Genomic DNA, 26,174 nt, shown 5'->3' on the forward strand with positions numbered 1-26,174 from the left:
AGGCTAGGGGTCCAACTGGAGCTGTAGCTGCCAGCCTACACCACAGCCAAAGCAACACGGGATCTGAATGGCATCTGTGACCTACACCACAGCTCACAGCAACGCCGGATCCTTAACCCACTGAGTGAGGCCAGGAATCAAACCCGCAACCTCATGGTTCCTAGTCAGATTTGTTTCCACTGCGCAACAATGGGAACTCTGAAAGTGATAATTTGTCACAGCCATCACCTTTACACAATATGGCTTGTCAGAAATCAGAATGGAAAGTAGAAACACGCAAACAAGATTGTTCTTCTGCTAGGTGACCCTGTACTTTGAATTGTTCTTGTAAAATTAATAACACTTGGACATGTTTCTGGATAATTCCTTTTTCATATATACTCATCTCTTATTTATTTGTATGTACACATGTATGAATATATAAATATATGTGTATAACAAAAAGTACGATTGGGGGTTTTTTTCATAAAAATATCAAAATGTAAACATTTGAGTGTGACATCAATGGAATCACCTCTCTCTATGTCCTTCAATAGACATGGCTCTGAAGGGGTAGCATGAGACACAAAGTAGGAAGCGGAGAGTCTACCTGTGACCTACATAAACCTACTAACCATCCTGGATGCTAGTTTTTTTTAATATAAAATAGAGGTAGCGGCACTTGCCTTCCTACCAACCACAACCAGTTGTTGGCATGAGTGAAATAATGAATGTAAAAATATTTTCTTATGCTATGAATAACTAGAAGTGATAAGATACTTTCAAGACAGTATTGCTGCTTTGAGAAACATAGGGAATGATAGTCTAACTGTATCATTTTCTGTCTATTCCAAAAAAGGAGAAAAAAAATAGTTTGTTTTTGACAAAGATTCTTTTTTATTTCTATAGAACATATAATAATAAAACATTTAGTGCATGGGATCATAGTATAAAAATACGCTGTCTCATTTCTTGAGATAAAGTCTGAAAAAGTTCTTTGTAAATTCTAAAGCACTGTACGGGAAGTTTAGCAATTTTTGTCTCTTATATAAAAAAGTACACTTTGGGGTGGGTGCTTACCTTCTCTTAGACGGTCTACGACAAAAGTAAAGCCTGTAGTTCTTGGATGTAAGACATACTCATATTTCTGAAGTCCATTCTTTTCAGCAAATTCATTACTTCGAGCCGTGCTATTTTCTAAACAAAACAATGGACCATTTAGAAGCCACAAAATAAGGGAAGGTAAGTGAGGTAAGGAAATAGTGCAGAATTTCTTTGGTAAAAAATAGCGGTTAATATTTCTGTAATTACTAGCATACTGAATCAAATGAGAAAATATAAATACTTGGGTAAATCCCTAACAAAGATCCCAGAGTTACCTACTTAGGGGAATTTGAAAAATTTTATAGTAAGGTATTAAAACATGTTTTATAACAGTTTATAAATTCATATTCAAATCCTTAAAATTCTAGATTTCATAGTCAATACACAATGAAAACGGAAATACAAACAAGCTAAAATGTTCATAAGAGCATTGTTATGTAATAAAAATTGAAATACTAAAACATAAAGATGGAATAAAACTAAAAGTGATAAAATACAAGGATATAGGACATCCAGAAATACTAACAAATTGCCACATACATCAGATCAACATTCTTTAACCCAATTTCACTTCAATGCAAAGTGAAATATCTGCCTTCCCAGGCACAGAGCATGCTAACATCACTAACCAAAACCACTCCACAGCAGAATGGGCACATGATTAGCACATCATGTACAAACATCTGAACATGGTTTGGCTGAATATAGTTACAGAGTCAAGTACATGTTCCAATTGTTGGCAAAAACTTCTTTTTCCATTCCATGAGGTAACTTTATAAGTTCCAAGAAGAACCAAACCCCATTATTCAGCAATTATATTTGGAAAAAGTTAAATGTTCAGAAATTTGGCCTCAGATGCTGGGGGAGATCATGAAATACCTTCTGATGACAGCAGATGTTAGAACCTGCAGTCCTCAGCTACATCTTGAAATCTATAGGTTATTCCAAGTCACCAGGGAAAAAACATATACATACATACATATATACATACACACATACACACACATACATGTATACATACACACATATACACACACACATATATACACACATGTATATACACACACATATACATACATATATATACACACATGTATACACACACACACACATATACATATACATACATATATATATGTGTGTGCACACACATAATATAAACACAGCTTTCCAAGGAGTAAATTTTAGACATGGAGACCTCAAAATCTCAAAAAAAACTACAGATGGAGTCCACAAGACCAAAATATTCAAAGAACACTCCTATAAAAGGTGTTAGTTACATTTTATAAATAAGTAATTGAGTCAAAGAATTAAAAAATGCTCACAGATCCCCAGCACATCAAAAGTAAAAGCCCTAAACCAGAAAAATAATGAGCTCCTCTCACATTCATTTGAGGGGAGTATTCTGGGCATAGAATAATATAGAACAACATTTCAGAGATTGTGGCAGGACCTTCCATGGGACGGGGAAATCCCAGAGACACCAAAAGATGACTGGTTAACTACTCTTCAGTTCGCTCTTTCAGTTTGTCACAAACTTGGGGGATCTGAAGACGAAACTGAACTCTGTTGTAGAAGGTGGATACAACAAGTAGAAGTAGTTCTGAAAGTACGGTCATGATGTGGGAAGGCAGAAATCACCAGAGATCCAGATTCTCCTCTCCATCCCCACTTTCTCACCACAGCCTCCTGTCCTGTTAGCCTGCTCCCTGACTCCAAGGCCAGCAAGTCTGCCACTCCAGTGGAACTACTTTCTGGCGGCTCGAATGTTCTCACCTCAGGGTCTGTGCAATAGTTCTTCTCTCTACCCAGAATGTCTTCTACCCAGACATCTGAAGATCTTCTGCTTTGTTCCTTTCGACTCTACCTAAATAAAAACTTACTATCTCATATAAAATAGCACCCCATCTTTTATTATTCTCTCTCTCCTTATCTTTTTCTGTACACCATTTATGAGTATCTGGCATATTTTATTATCGTATTAGTTTTTTTTTTTAATCTGTCTTTTCTTATAGAACACATGCTTCATGAAAGTAGATACTTTGTTTTGTACCTAAACCTCCAGGCACGCATACATTAAGAAGTTTTATAGGCAAGATAGTGTTTAATTGCAAGTCATATTATAATTGTTAAAACAGAAAAGCTTTTCCTTTCTAAATCAGCAAAACAAAACACAAAACCATAGTATGCCAACTGTGATCGTTAATTTTATGTGTCAAATTGGCTAGGCTAAAGTAACCAGATATTGATCAAACCTTACCCTAGATGTTGCTGTGAAGGTGGTTTTGATGAGGTTAATATTTAACTCTGTAGACTGTGAGTAAAGCAGATTATCTCCATGATGTGGGCAGGCCTCATCCAAGTCAAAGGCCTTAATAGAAAAAGAATAACCTCCTCCCCCAAGCAAGAAAGAATTCCATCCACAAACTGCCTTTGGACTCAAACTGCAACTCTTCCCTGGGTCTCCAGCCTGGTGACATACCCTATATAGTTCTGACTTGCCAACCTCCACAATCATGTGAGCCAATTCCTTACAATAAATCTGCCCCCCACCCCTTCTCTCTCTCTCATTTTGTACTCCCTTCTATGTTTATAAATCTCCCCCAAATTAACATATTATTTCCATAAGCAAAAAAAGGTTATAAACAAAAATATAAGAAAATAGAATATATTTAAAGTTACATTTAAATGCAATAATTTGAAAATGTGCAAACAAGCTGGATTCAGAGCTTAAAGAGGATTATAAAACATTCTCTTTGGGCTTAAAAACCCAAGTTTAAATTTAACTGTGGTAGCTAAAAACACCTTTAAGTTAACAGATAACTCTTTTAAACCAAATGTATTTTGCTATTTGCTAGCCTACTTTAAAAAAAAACAATCATTTGGGAGTTCCTATTGTGGCTCAGCAGGTTATGAACCCGACTAGTATCCATGAGGATGCGGGTTCAATACTTAGCCTCACTCAGTGGATTAAGGATCCAGTGTTGTCACTGCAGCAGCGTGGGTTGTTGCTGTGGCGTGGGTCCAATCTCTGGCCTGGGAACTTCTGCATGCTACAGGTGTGGCCAAAAAATAAAAAACAAAAAAAAAACTTTTTAAAGCTTCTGGATCGGTCTATTTCCTCTATCTGGCAAATAGCCTGGTTTTTGCAAGTTGGCCTTAAAAATGTAAATACTGTTTTAACCTTAAAAATATGCAACTATATCATATAATTGTGAATATTCCGGACCCTGAAAATATGCAACCAAATGTTACTTTCATCACTTTAAAAAGACACTTCAGAAAAAATACAGATTGAAAAAGTTTTAAATATATCTACTTTATAGGCTCTGAAGGTCTAAGGTATGAACATTTTAATACCAATGTACCAAAGTAATACCAACCCATGAACTTTCATTCCATTTAGTTTTTAATGATTAATTAACTTCCAAAGTTGCCAATCTTTAGTGTACATTTTGGCATTTGCAAACATAAATTTATCATTTTAGTAAGTGACTTTCTATACTTTAATATAGCTGATATTTCAATACTCAAATTTAAGTATTATACATCCTGAGTATTAAAAAATGTAAATATGGCTGCTTGTCCATCATAATTCCCCAATGATAGTTCAGCTCTGGGAATCAATCAACTTATAACTTACAATATATTTTTAAGCTCAAACAATATGCAGCCAATATTATGCTCTATATTCCAACTCTGTGATTCTAACACTGTTAGAATTTTAACTATAAAAAATCAAACATATTATAAATCAAAAAATTTAGTACATAATACTAGTATATAAAAATTGTCATGCTTCATTTAACTCAGTTCCAATCTGTCAAAGCTTAGTCAAAGATCTCTTCCTTGGTATCAATGGTAAATGTTTCCCACAATATTTTAACTTCCCTAAAAACATATTATGGCTTAATCACCCATTCACTTTCTTAAGTAGTTGTGTACTTTGTATTTTTTCACCTTAAACTCTTTTTTTGGGTACTGGGTTCCATAAGTTACTATGTCCAGGGAATGATTCAGTATGTTCGTTTACATGTTCTCCTCTCAGGTTCTAAGAGTTGCCCTTCTTAGGAGCTCTTCGTTGCCTCAATCTAGTTTTGAAGATTTGGAAGACAAGGTCATGGGGTTCTCTCCATAGTAGCTGTGATTTTTAGATTTGTTCTATCCTGCTTCAGTCTGTCTCCCCTCATAGAGTAGATTTCCATCCACTGGGTCCTCCTCAAATTTTGCTGTATTTTTTTAGAGTAACCAGGGTCCTAAAGTTCTTGAATTTTACTCTTTTGAACTGAAGGGTTCTATAGAACTACTTCCTGTCCAAGCTTACTCCCTCCCCTACCAATATTCAACCAGAGCAGTTCTTCTCTCTGTCTTAAATCCCAGACTGCAATAGAAGGCTTCATCTGCAGAAATGACCTATGGTTCAAAAAGATGCGAAACTCACTGGTTTAGTAAGAAGGAAAGACTGTATTTTGTTTTCAATCAGTTAAAGAATTCCTAAAGATCCAATGGCATTCTTGACCAGTGTAATGTGATATCTGAGAAGGTACAAAAGTCCTAAAGATACTCTCCTGTGTCCCCTCTACAACTCAATGAGGGCTGGCAGAATTTTTTTGAGGGGAAAAAAAAAAAAAAAAAAAAAGCCTTCTCTGTTTATTTCGGAAATAAGGCTTTAAAATACCAGACAAAAGGTAACATACTTACTAAAACCACCATAGGTGAAATTGGTTACTGGTGGATTTGTTTCTCATAAGAAAGAAGTTGGGGGAAAAAAGGGATCTAATGGATAAATGTGGATCTTGGAAGAGGAAAGAGGATAGAACAGGAAGGGGATTTTAAAAGTAGACTTTGCTCTTCCTTCTCAAGATGGCTCTGGCTATTTGGGGGTGTGGGGTGTGTGTGTGTGTGTGTTTGTGTGTACTATAGAAAATAAAAGGCTGATACTTAAAACATACACTGAGACTTTAAGTTCTAGGATGGCAAGTATAAATAATACCCATCATAAATTCTATGAGCTGGAAACCAGGAGATCTGGGTTTTTAAACGTTACCAATTAGCTGAGTGACCCTAGGAATGGGCCATTAATCTTGTTGGTGTGCAGGTACTTCATCTGAAGACTAAGAAATTTAGACTAAATAGCTAATTTCTAAGCTCCGAAATGTTTTAAAATTCTGTGATCCAAACAGAGGCTACCTTACCTGTGAGATCAGTCCCTTCTGGGAATATGAGCAGTTGAAGTGGTTCATGGATGTTACAAAAATAATCAATCATGTCTTCAAAATGGCTCTTGTCATCCTTCCATTTCCTCTGAATGAAGATATAGGCAGCAGCCTGCATGGCCCAACCTAGAATCAATTTAACAAGTATTCTCATAAAATATTAATACCAATATCCACATATTACTGAATATAATATTTCAGAGTTTTTTGGTTTTACTATAAATTATTTACTTTCACAATAAGCATCCCATGATATACTTTAAATTCAGCACTGATTTTGGATTAAATAATGGATTATACCAGTGAATTTTTCTTTCTTTTTTTAATCTTTTTGCCTTTTCTGAGGCCACTCCCATGGCACATGGAGGTTCCCAGACTAGGGGTCTAATTGGAGCTATAGCTGCTGGCCTACACCACAGCCACAGCAATGCGGGATCCGAGCCGCATCTGTGACCTACACCACAGCTCACAGCAATGCCAGATCCTCAACCCACTGAGCAAGGCCAGGGATTGAACCCACAACCTCATGGTTCCTAGTCGGATTCGTTAACCACTGAGCCACGACAGGAACTCCTACCAGTGAATATTCTTAAAGGAGTTTGCTAAACTCTGGGATTTGCAAAATTCTCAAGAAACTTTTTTTCAAGTCAAACCCAGCTGTTATAACACCAAAGGGAAAAAAAACCTTTCTTAGTATTTATCAGTAATTCATCCAAAGCTTTAACAGTCCTAACAAAACAGACATTTTAACCAAGTTACCAACAGGAGATATATAAAACTGTGTCATCAGGATGCAAAGCAGGAAGCAAAGGACTGTTGTCAAGCCATTTATACAAACATTCTCTTAAATATTTCCCTTTCTGTATTAATCAATATCTAGATTCGATTGCTATTTTCAATATAACCTCATTTCAATTTCATTTAAAAGAGGAAATAGGAAATGGATACTAAACAGGTTAATCAGAGCACACACTGTGATCACGTTCCCTTTCTCTAAGGTGACTGATTCGACCTTGCTACTGAAGAGGTAGCCTTAGATGGGCCCTCTTTTTCCCAGCTGCCATCCCTCCCTAGCCAGGCATGACCAGAGCTATTGTGGTAAATACCTGACTAAAGGCAACCAATCAACAATCTATCCAACGGTCCCCGGAAGCATGAAACTGTTGGCACAAACAACAGTGGTGGCCAACCAAACATTCACTTTCAGAAATTTTTCTTGGAGCCATAGAGAAACAAGCTGATATATAAGACGAATGGATGGATGAAAAAGCAGATAACAGGAACAGGAGCAGCTGAGGTAAAATAAAGGCAGCATACGACAGTGAAAGATCTAAACAACTCTTGCTGCTGAGGCGCCTCAAGCTAATTCTGACCTAGAACAAAGGCAGTTTTCTGTAAGTGCTGGCCAGTCACTGGAGTCGCTTCTTAGATATCCACCAGAGTCCATTTCCCTTACTTCCATGTGTATCTTTAAATACACTTTTATTATTTCAGCTAGAGAGGAAGAGTGGTAGTGCCATGCAAAGAAACACAACTAAAACAATAGTAAACACAGCAGTACTCTGAGAATATATAAAATTATCATTAAATCATTTGTCAATGATTTAAAAAATGTAGACTTTATTTGGTTTGAGTAAGTCCAAACTAAAATACTATATTCTACAAATATAAATAAGCATATACCAAAAGAATCCATAGTAATATAGGTCTTGCTGATATGCATCCAATCATTACTCAAACAGTGTATTTATTATCAGTCACACCCACCTGTACTGGAATTGACTGTCCCCTCTCATGTCTTTCCTCCTTCACCCAGACACCTACACCCACAGTACAGTTAGTAGGCACTGTAGATCTGGAGTGAGACTGCCTGGGTTAGAATCATAGCTCCACTGCAAACCAGCCATTCAGGCTTAAGCCGTTGTCCCTCATTGATCCCAAATGTAAAAAATAAGCAAAATGCTGCAATAGTATTTACCTGATAGGAGCTGTTGTAAGAATTAAGAGTATTTATTAGCACAAAGTACTTAATAAATAATAGCTATTATCATTATTGTGATTAAGAAGTAACAATAATACTAAGGCTAGTACATAAAGGAACATAAAAACGTAACCGAAAAAGTTCCCATTCACAATTGCAAAACAAAAATGTGCAAAAGTAAACAACTTGCAGAAGCCACATGAAGACCAGTACACAACTGGAAGGAAATGGTGAGAATGTTTTGAACCTGACCAACATGGCAATGCTCTCAAAATTTTTGATTAGTTTCATGTAATTATAAGAAAAATTCCAATGAGATGAGGCGTTTGAGAATTTGAGATTTGCTTCTAAAGATTATCTGTAATAATAAGAAGGTGATGGAGTTCCCATCGTGGCGCAGTGGTTAACGAATCCGAGTAGGAACCATGAGGTTGCGGGTTCGGTCCCTGCCCTTGCTCAGTGGGTTAAGGATCCAGCATTGCTGTGAGCTGTGGTGTAGGTCACAGATGCGGCTCAGATCCCACGCTGCTGCGGCTCTGGCGTAGGCTGGTAGCAACAGCTCCGACTGGACCCCTAGCCTGGGAACCTCTATGTGCCGCAGGAGTGGCCCTAGAAAAAGGCAAAAAGGACAAAATAATAATAATAATAAAATAAAATAAATAAAAAATAAAGAAGGTGAGAATGTCCAAGATAATTCTAAAATAGAAAAGTAAACAGGAAAGACTCACACCACTGAACATATTATGAAGCAACAGTGATTAAAGCAGAACAGTGCTCCTGCAAAAGCAGATAACTGAAAAGAATGCAAGACCAAGAAAAAGGCACTTAAATATGCTAAGAATTAAATATGATAATGACAGAATTTCAGATCAGAAGGTAAAGAATGAATTGGGTTTTTTTTTTTTTAAACATCTTCTTTTTTAAAATTACAATTAATTTAAAATGCTGTGCCAATTTCTGCTGTACAGCAAAGTGACCCAGTCATACACAAATATACATTCCTTTTCTTATATTATCTTCCATCATGGTCTATCCCAAGAGATGGGCTACAGTTCCCTGTGCTATACAGTAGGACCTACATTTATCCATTCTAAACGTAACAGTTTGTATTTACTAATCCCAAACTCCCAGTCCCTCCCACTCTCTACTCCTGGCAACCACAAGGTAGTTGTCTATGTCTGTATGTTTCTGTTTTGTAGGTAGGTTGATTTGCGCCATATTTTAGATTCCATATATAAGTGATATCATATGGTAATTGTTTTCCTCTTTCTGACTTACTTCACTTAGTATGCTAATCTCTACTTCCATCTACGTTGCTGCGAATGGCATTACTTTGTTCTCTTTTATGGTTGAGTAGCATTCCACTACATATATGTACCCCATCTTCTTCATCCATTCATCTGCCAGTGGACATTTAGTGGTTTTCCATGTCTTGGCTACTGTGAACAGTGCTGCTATGAACATAGGAGTGCACGTATTGTTTTAAATTACAGTTTTCTCAGGATATATGTCCTAGAATGGGATTGCTGGATCATAAGGCAGTTATATTTTTAGTTTCCTGAGGACTCTCCATACTGTTTTCCTTAGTGGTTGCATCAACTTACATTCCCACCAACAGTGTAGGTTTTTCTCCAGCTCCTCTCTAGCATTTGCTATTTATAAACTAATGATGGCCATTCTGACCAGTGTGAGGTGGTACCTCATTGCAGTTTTGATTTGCATTTATCGTATAATTAGTGATGCTGAGCATCCCTTCATGTACCTACTGACCATCTGTATGTTTTCTTTCGGGAAATGTCTATTTAGGTCTTTTGCCCATTTTTTTTTTTTTTTGTCTTTTTGTTGTTGTTGTTGTTGCTATTTCTTGGGCCGCTCCCGCAGCATGTGGAGGTTCCCAGGCCAGGGGTTGAATCGGAGCTGTAGCCACCGGCCTACGCCAGAGCCACAGCAACGCGGGATCCGAGCCGTGACTGCGAGCTACACCACAGCTCACGGCAACGCCGGATCGTTAACCCACTGAGCAAGGGCAGGGACCGAACCCGAAACCTCATGGTTTCTAGTCGGATTCGTTAACCACTGCGCCACGACGGGAACTCCCTTTTGCCCGTTTTTCAATTGAGTTGTTTTTTGTTGTTGTTGAGCTGTATGAGTTGTTTGTATATTTTGGAGATTAAGCCCTTTCCAGTTATAACCTTTGCAAATATTTTCTCCCATTCTGTATGTTGTCTGTTTGTTTTCTTTATGGTTTCCTTTTCTGTGCCAAAGCTTGTAAGTTTGATTAGGTCCCGTTTGTTTATTTTTATTTCTATTGCTTTTGGGAGACTGACCTAAGTAAACCTCAGAGAATGTTTTGCCTATGTCCTCTTCGAAGAGTTTTTTGGTGTCATGACTTATGTTTAAGTTTTTAAGAAGCCATTTTTGAGTTTATTTTTGTGCATGGTGTGAGGGTGTGTTATAACTTCACTGATTCACATGTGACTGTCCATCTTTCCCAGCACCACTTGCTCAAGAGTCTGTCTATTTCCCATTCTATAGTCTATTCTCCTTTGTCAAAGATTAATTGCCTGTAGGTGTCAGGGTTTATTTCTGGGTATTTCATTCCATATGTCTGTTTTTGTGCCAATACAACACTTTTTTGATGACTGTAGCTTTGTAATATTATTTGATGTCAGGGAGAGTTATGGTTCCAGCTTTTTTCCCCCCTCAGGATTGCTCTGGCAATTCTGGGTCTTTTATGGTTCCATATAACTTTTGGGGTTATTTTTATTCTGTGGAAAATATCATGGGTAATTTGATGATGACTGCATAAAATCTGCAGATTGCTTGGGTAGTACGGCCACTTTAACAGTATTAATCTTACCAGTCCAAGAGCATGGGATATTTTTCCATTTCTTTGAATCCTCTTTAATATCCTTTATTAAGGTTTTATAGTTTTTAGCATTTAAGTCTTTTACCTCCTTGGTCAGGACTATTCCCAGGTATTTTACTTTTTGGGGGATGCAGTTTAAAAAGGTACGGTTTTTTTTTACATTGCCTTTAGGATATTTCATTGTTAGTATACAAAATGCAACTGATTTCTGAATATTAAGCTTGCATCCTGATACTTCGCTGAATTCATTTACCAGATTGAGTGGTTTTTCTGTGGAGTCCTTAGGGTTTTTTATATATAGTATCATCTCATATGTGTATAGTGACAGTTTTACCTCTTCACGTTCAATTTGGATACATTTTACTTCTTTCTCTTGTGTGACTGCTGGGGCCAGGACTTCCAATACTATGTTGAATGAGAGTGGTGAGAGTGGGCATTTTTTCCACTGGAGGACATTTTGACCATCACTTGAATTTCTCAGAAAGGACTGGGGGTCTACCAGCTTTAGTGAGACAGATCCTGTGGAAGCTGGCATGGCTCTGCTACCACCACCTTCTTTCAAAAACCCATTTACATCATTAGCATTACCTTCTCAAAGCAGATGGGGTAGTCTCTGAGTATAATCTATTGTCCATATTATACTCCATGATTTTAGAAGCTGGTTTTCCTTGGCTTAAATTTTATTTTTTCTTTTCTCAAGCTTTAGAGGTGGCTAGGGGAAAAAAAAAAAAGAAAAACTACTTGGGTGTATTTTTAACATTATCCATTCTTCCTCCATAAAAAGTAAGCCCTTTCAGCATTTTCTTTTTCCTTTTTTCATTTTAGTGCTTTTTAGAGCAGCACCCACGCACATGGAAGTTCCCAGGCTAGGGATCGAATCGTAGCTACAGCTGCTGGCCTACACACAGTCACAGCTACCTGGGATCCAAGCCATGCCTGTGACCTACACCACAGCTCACAGCGAGGCCAGGGATCAAACCCACATCCTCATGGATACTAGTCAGATTCATTTCCATGGTGCCACAATGAAAACTCCCCCCAAATCCACTTATAGCTTTACAGTTGTCCCCTCCACATCCATGGTTACATATCCACAGCTTCAACGAACCAAACCATATGGTACTGTAGTACATAGTTATTGGAAAAAAAATATATACCCACATATAAGTAGACCCATATAGTTCAAACCTATGCTCTTCAAGGGTCAACTGTGGTTAAGGTAATCACAAAAATATCTATACCACTCACCTAATATGCCAAAAACTAAACTTCAAAGGCAGATTAACTTATTATTGTTGGACAATGTATTTATTAATTCATTAATGTATCTACTATGGAAAATAAATGCACCAGAAAAAAAAAAAAAGCAGGGTGCAAGAGAAAACTGTTCTCTTCAACATATTTTTCAATCCTGAACAGAGGGTGTGGATGCAAGCAAGCAAATGCTACCCATAGGTGTCTATTAAATGAAAATGAGTGATAATATGAACAGATGCAAATTTTATATAAAACCATATCACAAAAATCACAAGCAAATACATATTTATTGAGTGTATGGTTGTGTATAAAAATGGCTATACAAATAAATTCAGAACAAGTAAGTTCTATTTCTTGAAATTTCAGCCTACGTCAGGGTGCTGAATATTACACCAAGTTAGGGAAGCTCTGTCTTCTTTGACTCCTGTTTAAAATTAGGTAATGCGCTCTACATCCCTTCTATAAAATGATTAACTTTCATGAGGCTCTAGCTTTTAAAAACATTGAGAGGAAGCAGATAATCAATTCTATGACTTTTTCCTATAGTATGTCTCTATCATTAGGTTTCAAATGTGCCTATGCTGAAAACACATGACAGAAATCAAAGTGTAAAATATGAGCAGGCAATTAATTAATATCCTAAAGCAAACTAAATATAATCTTTAAATTTGAAAAACCAAAATGGAGAAAATTCTAATAAAACCACCCTTACTGCAAATCTCACTGGACTCTATAAGGAGATGACCATATCTGCCTTCACAGAGTAGAAAGTCTTGGTTAATGTTGAAGAAAAATCTATTTATTAATGACTTTTGGTTAGCAAAACCTATTACCCTCAACTAATCATGAGAAAACATCATGAAAAACAAAAGCAAAATAAACTTCAAAAAGAGGACCATTCTACAAAATATCCAACCAGTTTCTCCGTGAAAGCACTAAAATAAAGACTGTCAGAGCATAGAGGAAGACCAGGAGACATGGTAAGTAAAAGAAATGGGGTCCTCAACTGGATCCCAGAGCTGAAAAAGGACATTAGTGGAAACACTGGTGAAATCTGAATAAAGTCTACAGTTTAATTAATAGTGTTGTTTTTTTGGTTGGTTGGTTTTGTCTTTTTGCCTTTTTCTTGGGCCACTTCCGGGGCATATGGAGGTTCCCAGGCTAGGGGTCGAATCGGAGCTGTAGCCGCCGACCTACACCACAGCTCATGGCAATGCCAGATCCTTAACTCACTGAGCAGGCCAGGGATCGAACCCACAACCTCATCGTTCCTAGTCGGATCCGTTAACCACTGCGCCACGACGGGAACTCCCTAATAGTATTGTACCCACATTAATCTCTTGTTTTGACAGATGTCCCATGGCTGGGTAAAAGGTTATTAACATAAGAACAAGATAGGTGAAAACAGGAAGATCTTCTGTACTATCCTTGCAAATTTTCAATAAATCTAAAAATACTCCATATAAAAGGTATCTTAGAACATCTAATGTTAACACAAACTTCTGTTTAATTAAAAAAAATACATAAATAACAGCAACTTTGAATTCTAACGTCAAAGACCTGAGTGTTCCTACTTGGAATTCACTTACTATGCCATTTACTTGATTCTAATAGTTGAAGATTATTAGGAACAGCATTTCTAAGATACAGTTTGGGCATATTTTTATTGTGGAAGAACATTTTGAATCTTGGCTACATGATATGTCCTTGCCTGGTATTCATTAAACAATGGTATAATACTCAGAAATAGCTGACTTCAAGCATAAGGAAAATATTTTCCATTTGATTTATGACAAGGAATAAACAAGAAAAAAAAAGGCCATATTGGTTTTTGTGAACTCCCCTAATAATGAAATGCATAATAAAAACAACAGCTAGTTCACCTCCCCCAGTACTGCAATGTTGCCTTTCTCTTTAAAAATACCATTATAATTTACAGGTATCTTACTTAGCCACTAGCGAAAGGATATCTGAAGGCACAAGAGTCAAGTTATCTATTGAAATCAAGATTGAAAAATAAACTATAAAGTGCATTGAGTCCCTCTCGCCTATCTTTTTACTATTATTATAAAGTGCCCTTTTCAAATTTGGCTCAATGATGATTTTTTTTTTTTTTGTCTTTTGTCTTTATAGGGCCGCACCCGTGGCACGTGGAGGTTCCCAGGCTAGGGGTCTAATCAGAGCTGTAGCTGCTGGCCTACACCACAGCCACAGCAATACCAGATCCTTAACCCACTGAGCGAGGGCAGGGATTGAACCCGCAACCTCACGGTTCTTAGTCGGATTCATTTCCACTGAGCCATGATAGGAACTCCTCAATGATGATTTTAAGACTGATTTTATCTATGCTTTTATACTAAACACAAAGCCCACAGAAAATTCTAAAGCTCCCTCCAAATTCTCTTCCTGCTTTCTCCAAAAATTGCCCAGTGATAAAACCATTTGTTTTAGGTAGTTTTTAGAATCTACTTATTAATTTAGGCAAAGAAATTCCTTAATTCGCAGCAGACCTGAGAGTAGAGGAAGGCCTAGAGTCAAAATGTGCTCTCTAGCTCACATGTGGGATGCCTCACAGCATGAAGCAATGCAGCTGACTGAGATGTTAGAGATGGTACACCAATGGGATATCCAATCTGGGTAACCAACTGTATTAATCAGTAAATAACTGACTGAAGAACCTTAACAGCCGGAACCACTTCCCCCACAACTCAGGACTTGAGCTTTGTTAAGATGTCGGCTAACGCAGTCAAAACAAAGGCTTCTTTTTAGTACTTAGATTTCAGTGCAATACTAAAAAATTACTTAGTTTTCAATGTAACTCTAGACAGAGGTATGATCCTGGTATATACCACCTGGCATGAAATTTAACAAAATTAAACCTTTGTTCCCAATGGGTTTCCTTCCCTCCCTGGGGGCACGGGGGTGGGGGGAGGGGGGAAGGCATCAAAACTCTTTCCAGCCAAGCAACTCTAGCAACTGAAACTATAAAATCAACAATTACAAGAACTTATTTTTCAGTCAGCAGTAGAGCAGCAAAAGATGGAAATGATCTGTGTTATGTACCTGAAAATACATAGTTATATGTGGTCTTGCCATAGAACTAAGTATTTTAATATACTGTCTACTATATTTCTTTTGAAATATTAAGATATTTTCATAAAAATCTTAATTCATGATAACCATTTAATAAAATTTCCTGAATGAGTAAATCAATCATTGGATACTTTTCTTTGTAGGTTGGTGAAATGCGGTAAAGTCGTCGTATCAGGATGCTTTTGGCTATAAACAACAAACACCAATCGGAAAATCATTTAAACACTCTGGGTTTGTGTGTTTCACATAAAATGAAGTCTGGTTCTGAACCAGCCTTGGGGCCAGACTTCATTTTATGTGAAACACACAAACCCAGCGTGTCCCTTCATGGACCTCTATTCTTTTCTTAAGGAGGAAAATCTTTCCTCAAGCCTCCTGACAAGGAGTCTTACATTCTATTCTGCCATCCTCTTGGATGCAAAATGGTTGCAGCAGCTCCAAGTATGACATGCTCTCACAATAATGTCCCAAAATAAGGAAGAAATGGCATCGTCCCTTCATGGACCTCTATTCTTTTCTTAAGGAGGAAAATCTTTCCTCAAGCCTCCTGACAAGGAGTCTCCCTATGTCCCTTTGGTGGGACTGGCTGAGGAAGGCAACATGAGGTATTTTCATCCTCTGGCGTAGGATGTATGTATCACAGAGATTCACTGTTAAGAATCATGAAACATCCTCTCTGGCCTTTAGGTATTTAGTAATAAATACAACACAGGAAAAACGCTGCTATGAAACCTTCTGTGATTTAAACATAGCATGAAGCAACAAACTCATCGATCTCTTGTGGCCAGGTGACAAGAATATTTGTTGTCAGTGCAGTAACTAACTACAGGACAGTCATTAAGTAGGTAGGAATCCTTAACTAGAAGTCCCTTTGAAGAGAGAGCTTCAACATATATCTGCCATAGAGAATCCTTCCAGAAATCCCAGGCAGCTGTTACTCAGAGTAACTAGGCTCACTTACCTAATGTAAGAAAACTGATGCCTTGGGTATACCAAAGAAACTGGCAGGAGACGGGTGTTACTGATACCAAGTCTTATGCAAAGTCTTCCAGTCTAGAAATGTATTCACCTTACTCTTCTGAATTGTGAAACAGAAGAGAGCAGCATGAAACTTTGTTAGATTAAAAAAAGGGTCCACCAAACTGGATGGCATCAAAGATATTCACGGTTCTAAACGCAGTGAATATCAATTTTAAATAGGAGGAAGCTGGATAGGAGAATTTTCCTTCTCACTGGAGATAAACTTTGGTATTATAAACTGTAAATATCTCAAATGGGAAAACATCCATTCTTTGTACTTAATATATTATAGTTAATAAAATTAAGATGACTTCAATTTAGTGATTTTTAAAACCGTGTGAATAACAATAACTTTAAACGACTTTATACCTAACACTTATAAATACATTACTGAAATACAATTAAAACTAAATTTGACCACTTGAAATAGATGATTTTCCAAAATCAATGTACGATCCCTGCTTTGCAGTATATTCATGTATAATAACAGCATGAGCATAATCACTGTTACCACGGTGTATTGGGTGAGGTGTACTATAGATTTTAATCTAGTGGTTGTATTCATGACCTTCTCAAAAAGAGAAAAATGCTTAAAAAACACCAAGGGCATATTTTTAAAATTCCAGTTATTTCTGTAAGTCAGATTTGATCCCAAATATTTTAATATTTTGGGGTTTTCTTTGTATTTTTTTCCATTTTTTTTATTACTCAAATGCATTTATCACATCTGTAGTTGTATAATGATCATAACAATCTGATTTCACAGGATTTCCTTCCCACAGCCCAGGCACATCCCCCCACCCCCCAAACTTTCTCCTCCAGAGACCATAAGTTTTTCAATGTCTGTGAGTCAGCATCTATTCTGCAAAGAAGTTCCGTCTGTCCTTTTTTCAGATTCCACATGTCAGTGAAAGCACTGGATGTTGGTGTCTCATTGAATGGCTGACTTCACTTAGCATGATAATTTCTAGGTCCATCCATGTTGCAAAAAATGCTGGTATTTCGTTCTTTTTAATGGCTGAGTAATATTCCATTGTGTATATGTACCACATCTTCCTGATCCACTCCTCTATCAATGGACATTTAGGTAGTTTCCATGTCTTGGCTATTGTAAATAGTGCTGCAATGAACACTGGAGTACATGGTTCTTTACGAGCCGTGGTTTCCTCTGGATAGATGCCCAGGAGTGGGATTGCTGGATCAAATGGTAGTTCTATTTTTAGTTTTCTGAGGAATCTCCATACTGCTTTCCACAGTGGTTGCAACAATGTACATTCCCACCAACACCGTAACAGGGTTACTTTTTCTCCACACCCTCTCCAGCATTTCTTGTTTGTAGACTTTTGGATGACGGCCATTCTGGCTGGTGTAAGGTGGTACCTCAGAGTGGTTTTGATTTGCATTTCTCTAATAATGAATGATGTTGAACATCTTTTCATGTGTTTCTTGGCCATCTGTATGTCTTCTTTGGAGAACTGGCTGTTTAGATCTTCTGCCCATTTTTTGATGGGGTTGTTTGGTTTTTTTTTTTTGGTATGGACCTGCAGAAGGTGTTTACAAATTTTGGAGATGAATCCCTTGTCAGTCGATTTACTTGCAAGATTTTCTCCCATTCTGTGGGTGTCTTTTCACTTTGTTTAGGGTTTCCTTTGCTGTGCAGAAACTGTGAAGTTTGATTAGATCCCATTTGTTTATTTTTGTTTTTATTGTCAATACTCTAAGAGGTGGATCTGAGATGTTGCTGTCATTTATGTTGGAGAGTGTTTGGCCTATGTTTTCCTCTAAGAGTTTTATAGTGTCTGGTCTTATATCTAGGTCTTTAATCCAGTTGGAGTTTATGTTTGTGTATGGTGTTAGGGAGTGTTCTAATTTCATTCTTTTCCATGTGGCTGTCCAGTTTTCCCAGCACCACTTATTGAACAGGCTGTCTTTTCTCCATTGTATATTCTTGCCTCCTTGGTCATAGATTAGTTGGCTGTAGGTACATGGGTTTAATTCTGGGCTTTCTATCCTGTTCCACTGATCCATATTTCTGCCTTTGTGCCAGTACCATGCGGTTTTGATGATTGTTGCTTTGTGGTATAGTCTGAAGTCCGGGAGCCTGATTCCTCCAGCTCCATTTTTCTTTTTTAGGATACCTTTGACTATTCTAGGTCTTTTGTGCTTCCAAACAAACTTTAAAATATTTTGTTCGAGTTCTGCGAAAAATGTCCTTGGTAACTTGATAGGGATTACTCTGGATTGCCTTAGGTAGTTTAGTCATTTTGATAATACTGACTCTTCCTGTCCAAGAGCATGGTATTTCTTTCCATCTATTTGTGCCATCTTTGATTTCTTTCATCAGTGGCTTGTAGTTTTCAGAGTAGAGGTCTTTTGTCCCTTTAGGTAGGTTTACTCCAAGGTATTTTATTCTTTTGGATACAGTGGTAAACGGGACTGCTTCCCTAATTTCCTTTTCTGCTTTTTCATTGCTGGTATATACAAACGCTGTTGATTTCTGTGTATTAATTTTGTATCCTGCGACTCTGCCAAATTCATTGATGAACTCTTAACAGTTTTCTGGTAGAGTCTTTAGGATTCTCTAGGTATAGTAGTATCATGTCATCTGCAAACAGCAATAGTTTTACTTCTTCCTTTCCAATTTGGATTCCTTTTATCTCTTTTACTTCTCTGATTGCTGTGGCTAGGACTTCCAGAACTATGTTTAAGAGTAGTGGTGAGAGCGGACATCCTTGTCTTGTTTCTAATCTCAGCAAGAATTCTTTCCGCTTTTCACCATTGAGAATGATGTTCGCTGTGGGTTTGTCATATACGTCCTTTATCATGTTGAGGTAGGTTCCCGTTATACCCACTTTCTGAAGGGTTTTTATCAGAAATGGGTGTTAGATTTTGTCAAAGGCTTTTTCCACTTCTATTGAGAGGATCATATGGTTTTTATTCCTCAGGTTGTTAATGTGGTATATCACACTGATGGATTTGCGGATATTGAAGAACTCTTGCATCCCTGGGATAAATCCCACTTGATCATGATGTACAATCCTTTTAATGTATTGTTGGATGTGGTTTGCTAGTATTTTGTTGAGGATATTTGCATCGATGTTCATCAGGGACATTGGCCTATAATTTTCTTTTTTTTTGTGGAATCTTTGTCTGGTTTTGGTACCAGGGTGATGGTGGCCTCATAGAATGAGTTTGGGAATATCCCTTCCTCTGCAATTTTTTGGAATAGTTTCAGAAGGAGAGGTGTTAGCTCTTGTCTAAATGTTTGATAGAATTCGCCTGTGAAGCCATCTGGTCCTGGACTTTTGTTTATTGGAAGTTTTTTAATCACAGTTTCAATTTCAGTTCTTGTGATGGGTCCATTCATCTTTTCTATTTCAGCTTGGTTGAGTCTTGGAAGATTGTACCTTTCTAAGAATTTGTCCTTTTCTTCTAGGTTTTCAATTATATTGGCATATAGTTGCATATAGTAGTCTCTTATGATCCTTTGTATTTCTGTGATGTCTGTTGCTACTTCTCCTTTTTCATTTCTAATTTTATTGATTTGAATCCTCTTTTTTGCTTGATAAGTCTGGCTAGGGGTTTATCAATTTTGTTGATCTTTTCAAAGAACCAGCTTTTCATTTCATTGATCTTTTCTATGGTTTTCTTTGTTTCTATTTCATTGATTTCTGCTCTGATCTTTATGATTTCTTTCCTTCTACTAACTTTAGGTCTTGTCTGTTCTTCTCTGTCTAGCTGCTTTAGTTGTAAAGTTAGCTTGTTTATTTGGGCTTTTTCTTATTTCCTGAGGTGAGCTTGTATTGCTATAAACTTTCCTCTTAGAAAGGCTTTTGCTGCATCCCATAGGTTTTGGAGTGTCCTGTCTTTGTTGTCATTTGCTTCTAGGTATTTTTTAATTTCCTCTTTGATTTCTTCAGTGATCCATTGGTTTTTCAGTAGCATGTTGTTTAGTCTCCACGTGTTTGTGTCTCTGGCAGTTTTTTTCTTGTTGTTGATTTCCAGTCGTATAGCATTGTGGTCAGAAAAGACGCTTGACATGATTTCAATTTTCTTAAAGTTACTGAGGTTGGATTTATAGCCCAGGATATGATCAATCTTAGAGAATGTTCCATGTGCGCTTGAGAAGAATGTATATTCTGCTGCTTTTGGATGAAAGGTCCTATAAATATCTATTAAGTCCATCTGGTTTAATGCTTCATTCAGCGCCTGTGTTTCCTTATTGATTTTCTGTCTGGTTGATCTGTCCATTGCTGTAAGTGGGGTGTTAAAGTCCCCCACTATGATTGTGTTATTGTCAATTTGTCCTTTTAAGGTTGTTAGCAGTTGCCTTATATATTGTGGTGAACCTGTGTTGGGTACGTAGATATTTTAAATTGTTATATCATCTTCTTGGATTGATCCTTTGATCATTATGTAACGTCCTTCTTTGTCCCTGAAAATGTTCTTCATTTTAAAGTCTATTTTGTCTGATATGAGTATTGCTACTCCAGCTTTCTTTCAATTCCCGTTTACATGAAATATTTTCTTCCATCCTCTCACTTTCAATTTGTATGTGTCCCTAGAAGTGAAGTGGGTCTCTTGAAGACAGCATATATATGGGTCTTGTGTTTGTATCCATTTAGCCAGTCTATGTCTTTTGGTTGGGGCGTTTAGTCCATTCACGTTTAAGGTAATTATTGATATGTATGTTCTTATGGCCATTTTATTAATTACTTTGGATTTGTTTTTGCTGCTCTTTTTCCTTTCCTTCTTCTCTTCTTTTCTGCGTATAGAAGTTCCTTTAGTATTTGTTGTAAGGCTGGTTTAGGGTTGCTGAATTCTCAGCTTTTGCTTATCTGTGAAGGTTTTGATTTCTCCTTCAAATCTGAATGAGAGCCTTGCTGGGTAGAGTAATCTTGGTTGGAGTTTTTCTTTCATCGCATTAAGTACATCATGCCACTCCCTTCTGGCCTGCAGAGTTTCTGTTGAAAAATCTGCCGATAACCTTATTGGGGTTCCCTTGTATGTTATTTGTGTCTTTTCCCTAGCTGCTTTCAGTATTGTCTCTTTGTCTTTAATTTTGGTCAGTTTGATTAGTATCCGTCTCAGAGTGTTCCTCCTTGGGTTTATTTTATATGGTGCTCGTTGTGCTTCCTGGATTTGAGTGAGTGGCTCCTTTCCCATGTTAGGGAAGTTTTCGGCTATTATCTCTTGGAATATTTTTTCTGTCCCCTTCTCTCTCTCTTCTCCTTCTGGCACCCTATAATATTGATGTTGGTGCGCTTCACATTGTCCCAGAGTTCAATGAGACTATCTTCATTTGTTTTCAATCTTTTTTCTCTTTTCTGTTCTGCATCCGTTATTTCCACTAATCTGTCCTCCACCTCACTTATTCGTTCTTCTGCCTCCTGTATTCTGCTGTTAGCTGCTTCTAGTGAATTTTTTATTTGTTATTGTATTTTGCATCTCTTCTTGTTTAAGTTTTATATCTTGTATCTCTTTGGTCAATGATTCCTGTAAGTTATCCATCTTTGCCTCCAGTTTATTTCCAATGTCTTGCATCATCTTCAGCATTGACAGTCTAAAGTCTTTTTCCTGGAGGCTGAGAATCTCCTCATGGTTTAGCTGTTTTTCCGGGGTTTTTCCTTTCTCCCTCATCTGAGTTATAGTTCTCTGTCTTTTCATTTTTATAGGTTTTTGGTGTGGTAACCTTTTCACAGATAATAGAGTTGTAGCCTCTCTTACTTCTGATGTCTGCCCCCCTGTGGCTGAAGTCAGTATGGGGGCTTGGTGTAGGCTTCCTGATGGGAGGGGCTGATGCCTGCCCCCTGGTAGGTGGAGCTATTTCAATCCCTCTGGTGGGTGTGGCTTAGTCTCTGGATGAGATTAGAGGCAGCTGTGTGCCTGAGGGGTCTTTAGGTAGCCTGTTTACTGAGGGGTGGGGCTGTGATCCCACCTGGATTGTTCTTTGCCCTGGGGCTTCTCAGCAGCTGGCTGACAGGTGGGGCCAGATTTTCCCAAAATGGCCACCTCCAGAGAAAGGAACTGCTGCTGAATATTCCCGAGAGCTTCGCTTTCAATGTCCTTCCCTCACAACAAGCCACGTTCACCCCTGTTTTCCCAGGATGTCCTCCAAGAACTGTGGTCAGGTTTGACCCAGATTCCCATGGAGACTTTGCTTTGCCCTGGGACTCAGTGCATGTGAAAATTTGTGTGCGCCTTTTAAGAATGAGGTCTCCATTTCCCCCAGTACCATGGAGCTCTTGCACACAAGCCCCACTGGCCTTCAATGCGAGATGCTCCAGGGGCTCTTTCTCCCTGTGCCAGATCCCCACACGTGAGAGTTTGATGTTTGGCTCAGAACTCTCACTCCTGTAGGTGAGTCTCTGTGAACCAGTTAGTTTCCAGTCTGTGGAGCTTCCCACCCAGGAGGTATGGGGTTGTTTTTATCACGAAATCGCCCCTCCTACTCTTGATGTGGCCTCCTCTTTTTCTTCTGGAGTAGGGTATCTTTTTTAAGGTTTCCAGTCCATTTTGGTGAAGAGTGCTGTCTTTAGTTGTGAATTTTGTTGTTTTTTGGAGAGAAGTTGAGCTCCAGCCCTTCTATTCCGCTATCTTAATCCCGTCTATATTTTAATATTTTGGCAGACAGGTAATATACTCAGAGAGGCTGGACTTTAACAGCCTCTGACCCAGTTTCAATTATTTCTGTTAAAGCAGGACTACTACTGGCCTTTGAGTATACACTCAGACTTTGCATGACTGAACAAACTCAGAGTAGACAAAAGCATCCATCAGAGGCTACAGTGTTACTTCTGACTTCTCCCTGATTTCAATTCTGAACCATCTAGATATACTGCACAACTTGTGACTGTTCCTAGTTTTTGCCACTACCTTCTGCTGCAGTTTGAGAACTGCACAATTATGACATTTTACACCTTGAAATCATGAGGTCATATCAGGGAGAATTTTAGTTGAATGGCCACTTTTTCTTCTTTTTGGTCTTTCGTCTTTTTAGGGCCGCACTCGCGGCACATGAAGGTTCCCAGGCTAAGGTTCTAATAAGAGCTCTTGCTGCCAGCCTACACCACAGCCACAGCAACGCCAGATTCAAGCTGCATCTGTGACCTACACCACAGCTTACAGCAAAGCTGGATCCCTGACCCACTCAGCAAGGCCAGGAATTGAACACGCAACCTCATGGTTCCTAGTGTGATTCATTTCCACTGCACCAAGACGGGAACTCCCTGAATGGCCACTTTAAAATCACTATCTCTAATGTTTACTCCTCTTGTGCTTTCTAAAAGTTTCAAACCCTTTAATTTAATGATAAATTAACAATCGGAGAAAAGCCAAGAAGCCATGAGCTGGGTGGGCCAAATGGCACACAAATTTTCTGGTGCAGCACCATGCAAACGGACTTTTTATGACACCTCTGGGTTTAGTATCTCCTTCATTGTTACTAAGTGGTTACAAAATTGACTGAAAATAAAAAACTTTGTGTACACCCCCATTAGAAAAAGCTGAAATTTAACCATCAGACTTTTTCCCCTTAAAACCTACTTTCAAATACCTTAGCAGACTCCAAACAGTTTAATTAACTTACCAAAACTCTTTATAACTTGAACTGGAATCTGAATACTTCTTAATGGTTTCTTTACCAATCTGTTAGATAAATCTGCTAACCATACTTTAAGAAAAAACTTTCAAATTCTAAACTCTCCTCCATTCTCCAAACTGGCACTACATACATAAAATATTATTTCCCTTTAGTCATTCATAAGTGAACTAAAACAACCAGATTATTTTAATTCCAAACTCCGGTGAGCAAACATTTAGTTAGAAATAATTATAAATAGCAACATTAAGTACACTGAAGATCATGCCAAATTGTCAACAAGCTAAGTCTAGCATAGTCTGAAGAAGGGCAGAGCTGACCGCTAAGACATATCCATTCTTTTCTCTTTCATTTCCCCCTGCAAACTCCCAGCTTTAATGCTCCATTTCCAAACACTTTTGTTTTTCCTGTCAATGCTTTTGCTTTGCTTAATTTACTTTGCACTTACTCTCTTTAAAGGTTCTAAACTCAGACTTTTTTCTTCAATCCAGAATCTCTTCTTATTAATCATGTACATTGTCATGAAATACTATTAAGTCTATAAATAATAAGAGCCTATAATGTGAAAGACAGTCTGTAAGGAGATTTTTAACTCTTGGGAACAGAAAATGAGAAAATGGGAAAGCTAATTATGAAATATTTACACAAGAACTCAAGACAAGAAAGGAGACAGTTTAACAATGTTCAGAAATTATTACTACACCAGTGCAGAGTAAGAGGAAGTAAAGCTCAGGTGGTCAGAGAAAGAAAAGGAGGGTCTGTGAGACACTGGAAAAACCAGAAATCTAACATGGATCCCTGGAAGGTGAAAGGTAGGAGGCTAGATGTTCCAAAGGGAACTACAGAAATAACAGGCAGTAGCAAATAACACTCTACTAGCACTTACTTTAAACCTCCAACTGCCCAATAAAGCTGTACTACTTTTTTTAAAAAATTGAGATGTAACTGATACATAATATTAGTTTTAGATGTACAAGAAAATGACTCCATTTCACGATGTATCTGTCACAAAATGATGACCACAATATGTCTAAGTTAACATCCATCACCACACAGTTACAATTTTTTTTCTTATGTTGAGAACTCTTAAAATCTACTCTCAGCAACTGTCAAATATGCAATGGTTTTATTAACTATAGTCACTTAGTGTATATTATGTCCCCATAACTTGTTACATTTTATGACTGGAAGTTTGTGCCTTTTGACTAATTTCACCCAGTCTGCTCACACCCGAATCCTGGCCTGTGACAACCATCTGTTCTCTGTATCTATTGAGTTCAGATTTTTTGGCTTTGTATTGTTTTGTTTTATTTTACTTTGGGAGACTCCACATATGAGATCACATGGTATTTGCTTTTCTCTGACTCTTCACTTAGCATGATGCCTTCAACGTCAACCTATCTTTTATTCTAAAATTTTTAAGGTTTCAGGTCTTCTGTTCAGGTCTTTAATTCTTAATTTTTGTATAAGGTATAAGACAGTTTACACAACACCATTTATTGAAAAGACCATCACTTCTTCATTGTATACTCTTGGCTCTTTTGTCATGAATTAACTGACCATATATGGGTGTGGGTTTATTCCTATGCTGCACTGATCTATGTGTCTGTTTTTATGCCAATGCCATACTATTCTGATTACAATTGTTTTGTAAATAAAGTTTGAAATCAGGAAGCATTATACCTCTAGCTTTGTTCTTTCTCAAAACTACTTTGGCTATTTCGAGTCTTTGTGGTTTCATACAAATTTTAGGACTGTTCGTTTCATTTTCATCAAAAGAAGCCATCAGAATTTTGATAAGGATTGCACTGGATCTGTAGATTACTTTGGATAGTATGGACTTTTAAACAGTATTAATTCTTCTAATCCATAAGCACAGAATATCTATTTGTCTTCTTCAGCTTCTTGCATAATATTGTATAGATTTCAGAGTACAAATACTTCACCTCCTTGGTTAAACTGATTCCTGTTTTATTCTCTGATGCAACTGTAAATAGGACTGTTTTCTTAATGTCTGATAGTCTGTTATTAGTACATAGCAATGCAACAGATTTT

At 37.6% G+C, this 26,174-nt stretch overlaps 1 protein-coding gene across 3 annotated transcripts in view; it reads right to left on the reverse strand.

Annotated features, from left to right (window-relative positions):
- Nucleotides 1-26,174, reverse strand: part of LCLAT1 (lysocardiolipin acyltransferase 1) — a 186,970-nt gene that overhangs the window by 69,534 nt on the left and 91,262 nt on the right. For 2 of the 3 annotated variants that reach the window (XM_047782341.1, XM_047782342.1), the window contains 2 exons: nt 6,279-6,425; nt 1,060-1,176 (listed from right to left, as the gene is read on the reverse strand). In XM_047782341.1, the coding sequence (XP_047638297.1) occupies nt 1,060-1,176; nt 6,279-6,425 (264 nt within the window). Of the gene's footprint in view, nt 1-1,059; nt 1,177-6,278; nt 6,426-11,737; nt 11,840-26,174 lie in introns of those variants that run through there. The other variant, XM_047782343.1, reaches the window with a different exon arrangement.

The sequence above is a fragment of the Phacochoerus africanus genome, chromosome 5, assembly GCF_016906955.1.
Source record: "Phacochoerus africanus isolate WHEZ1 chromosome 5, ROS_Pafr_v1, whole genome shotgun sequence".
In the NCBI taxonomy this organism is placed as follows: Eukaryota; Metazoa; Chordata; class Mammalia; order Artiodactyla; family Suidae; genus Phacochoerus; species Phacochoerus africanus.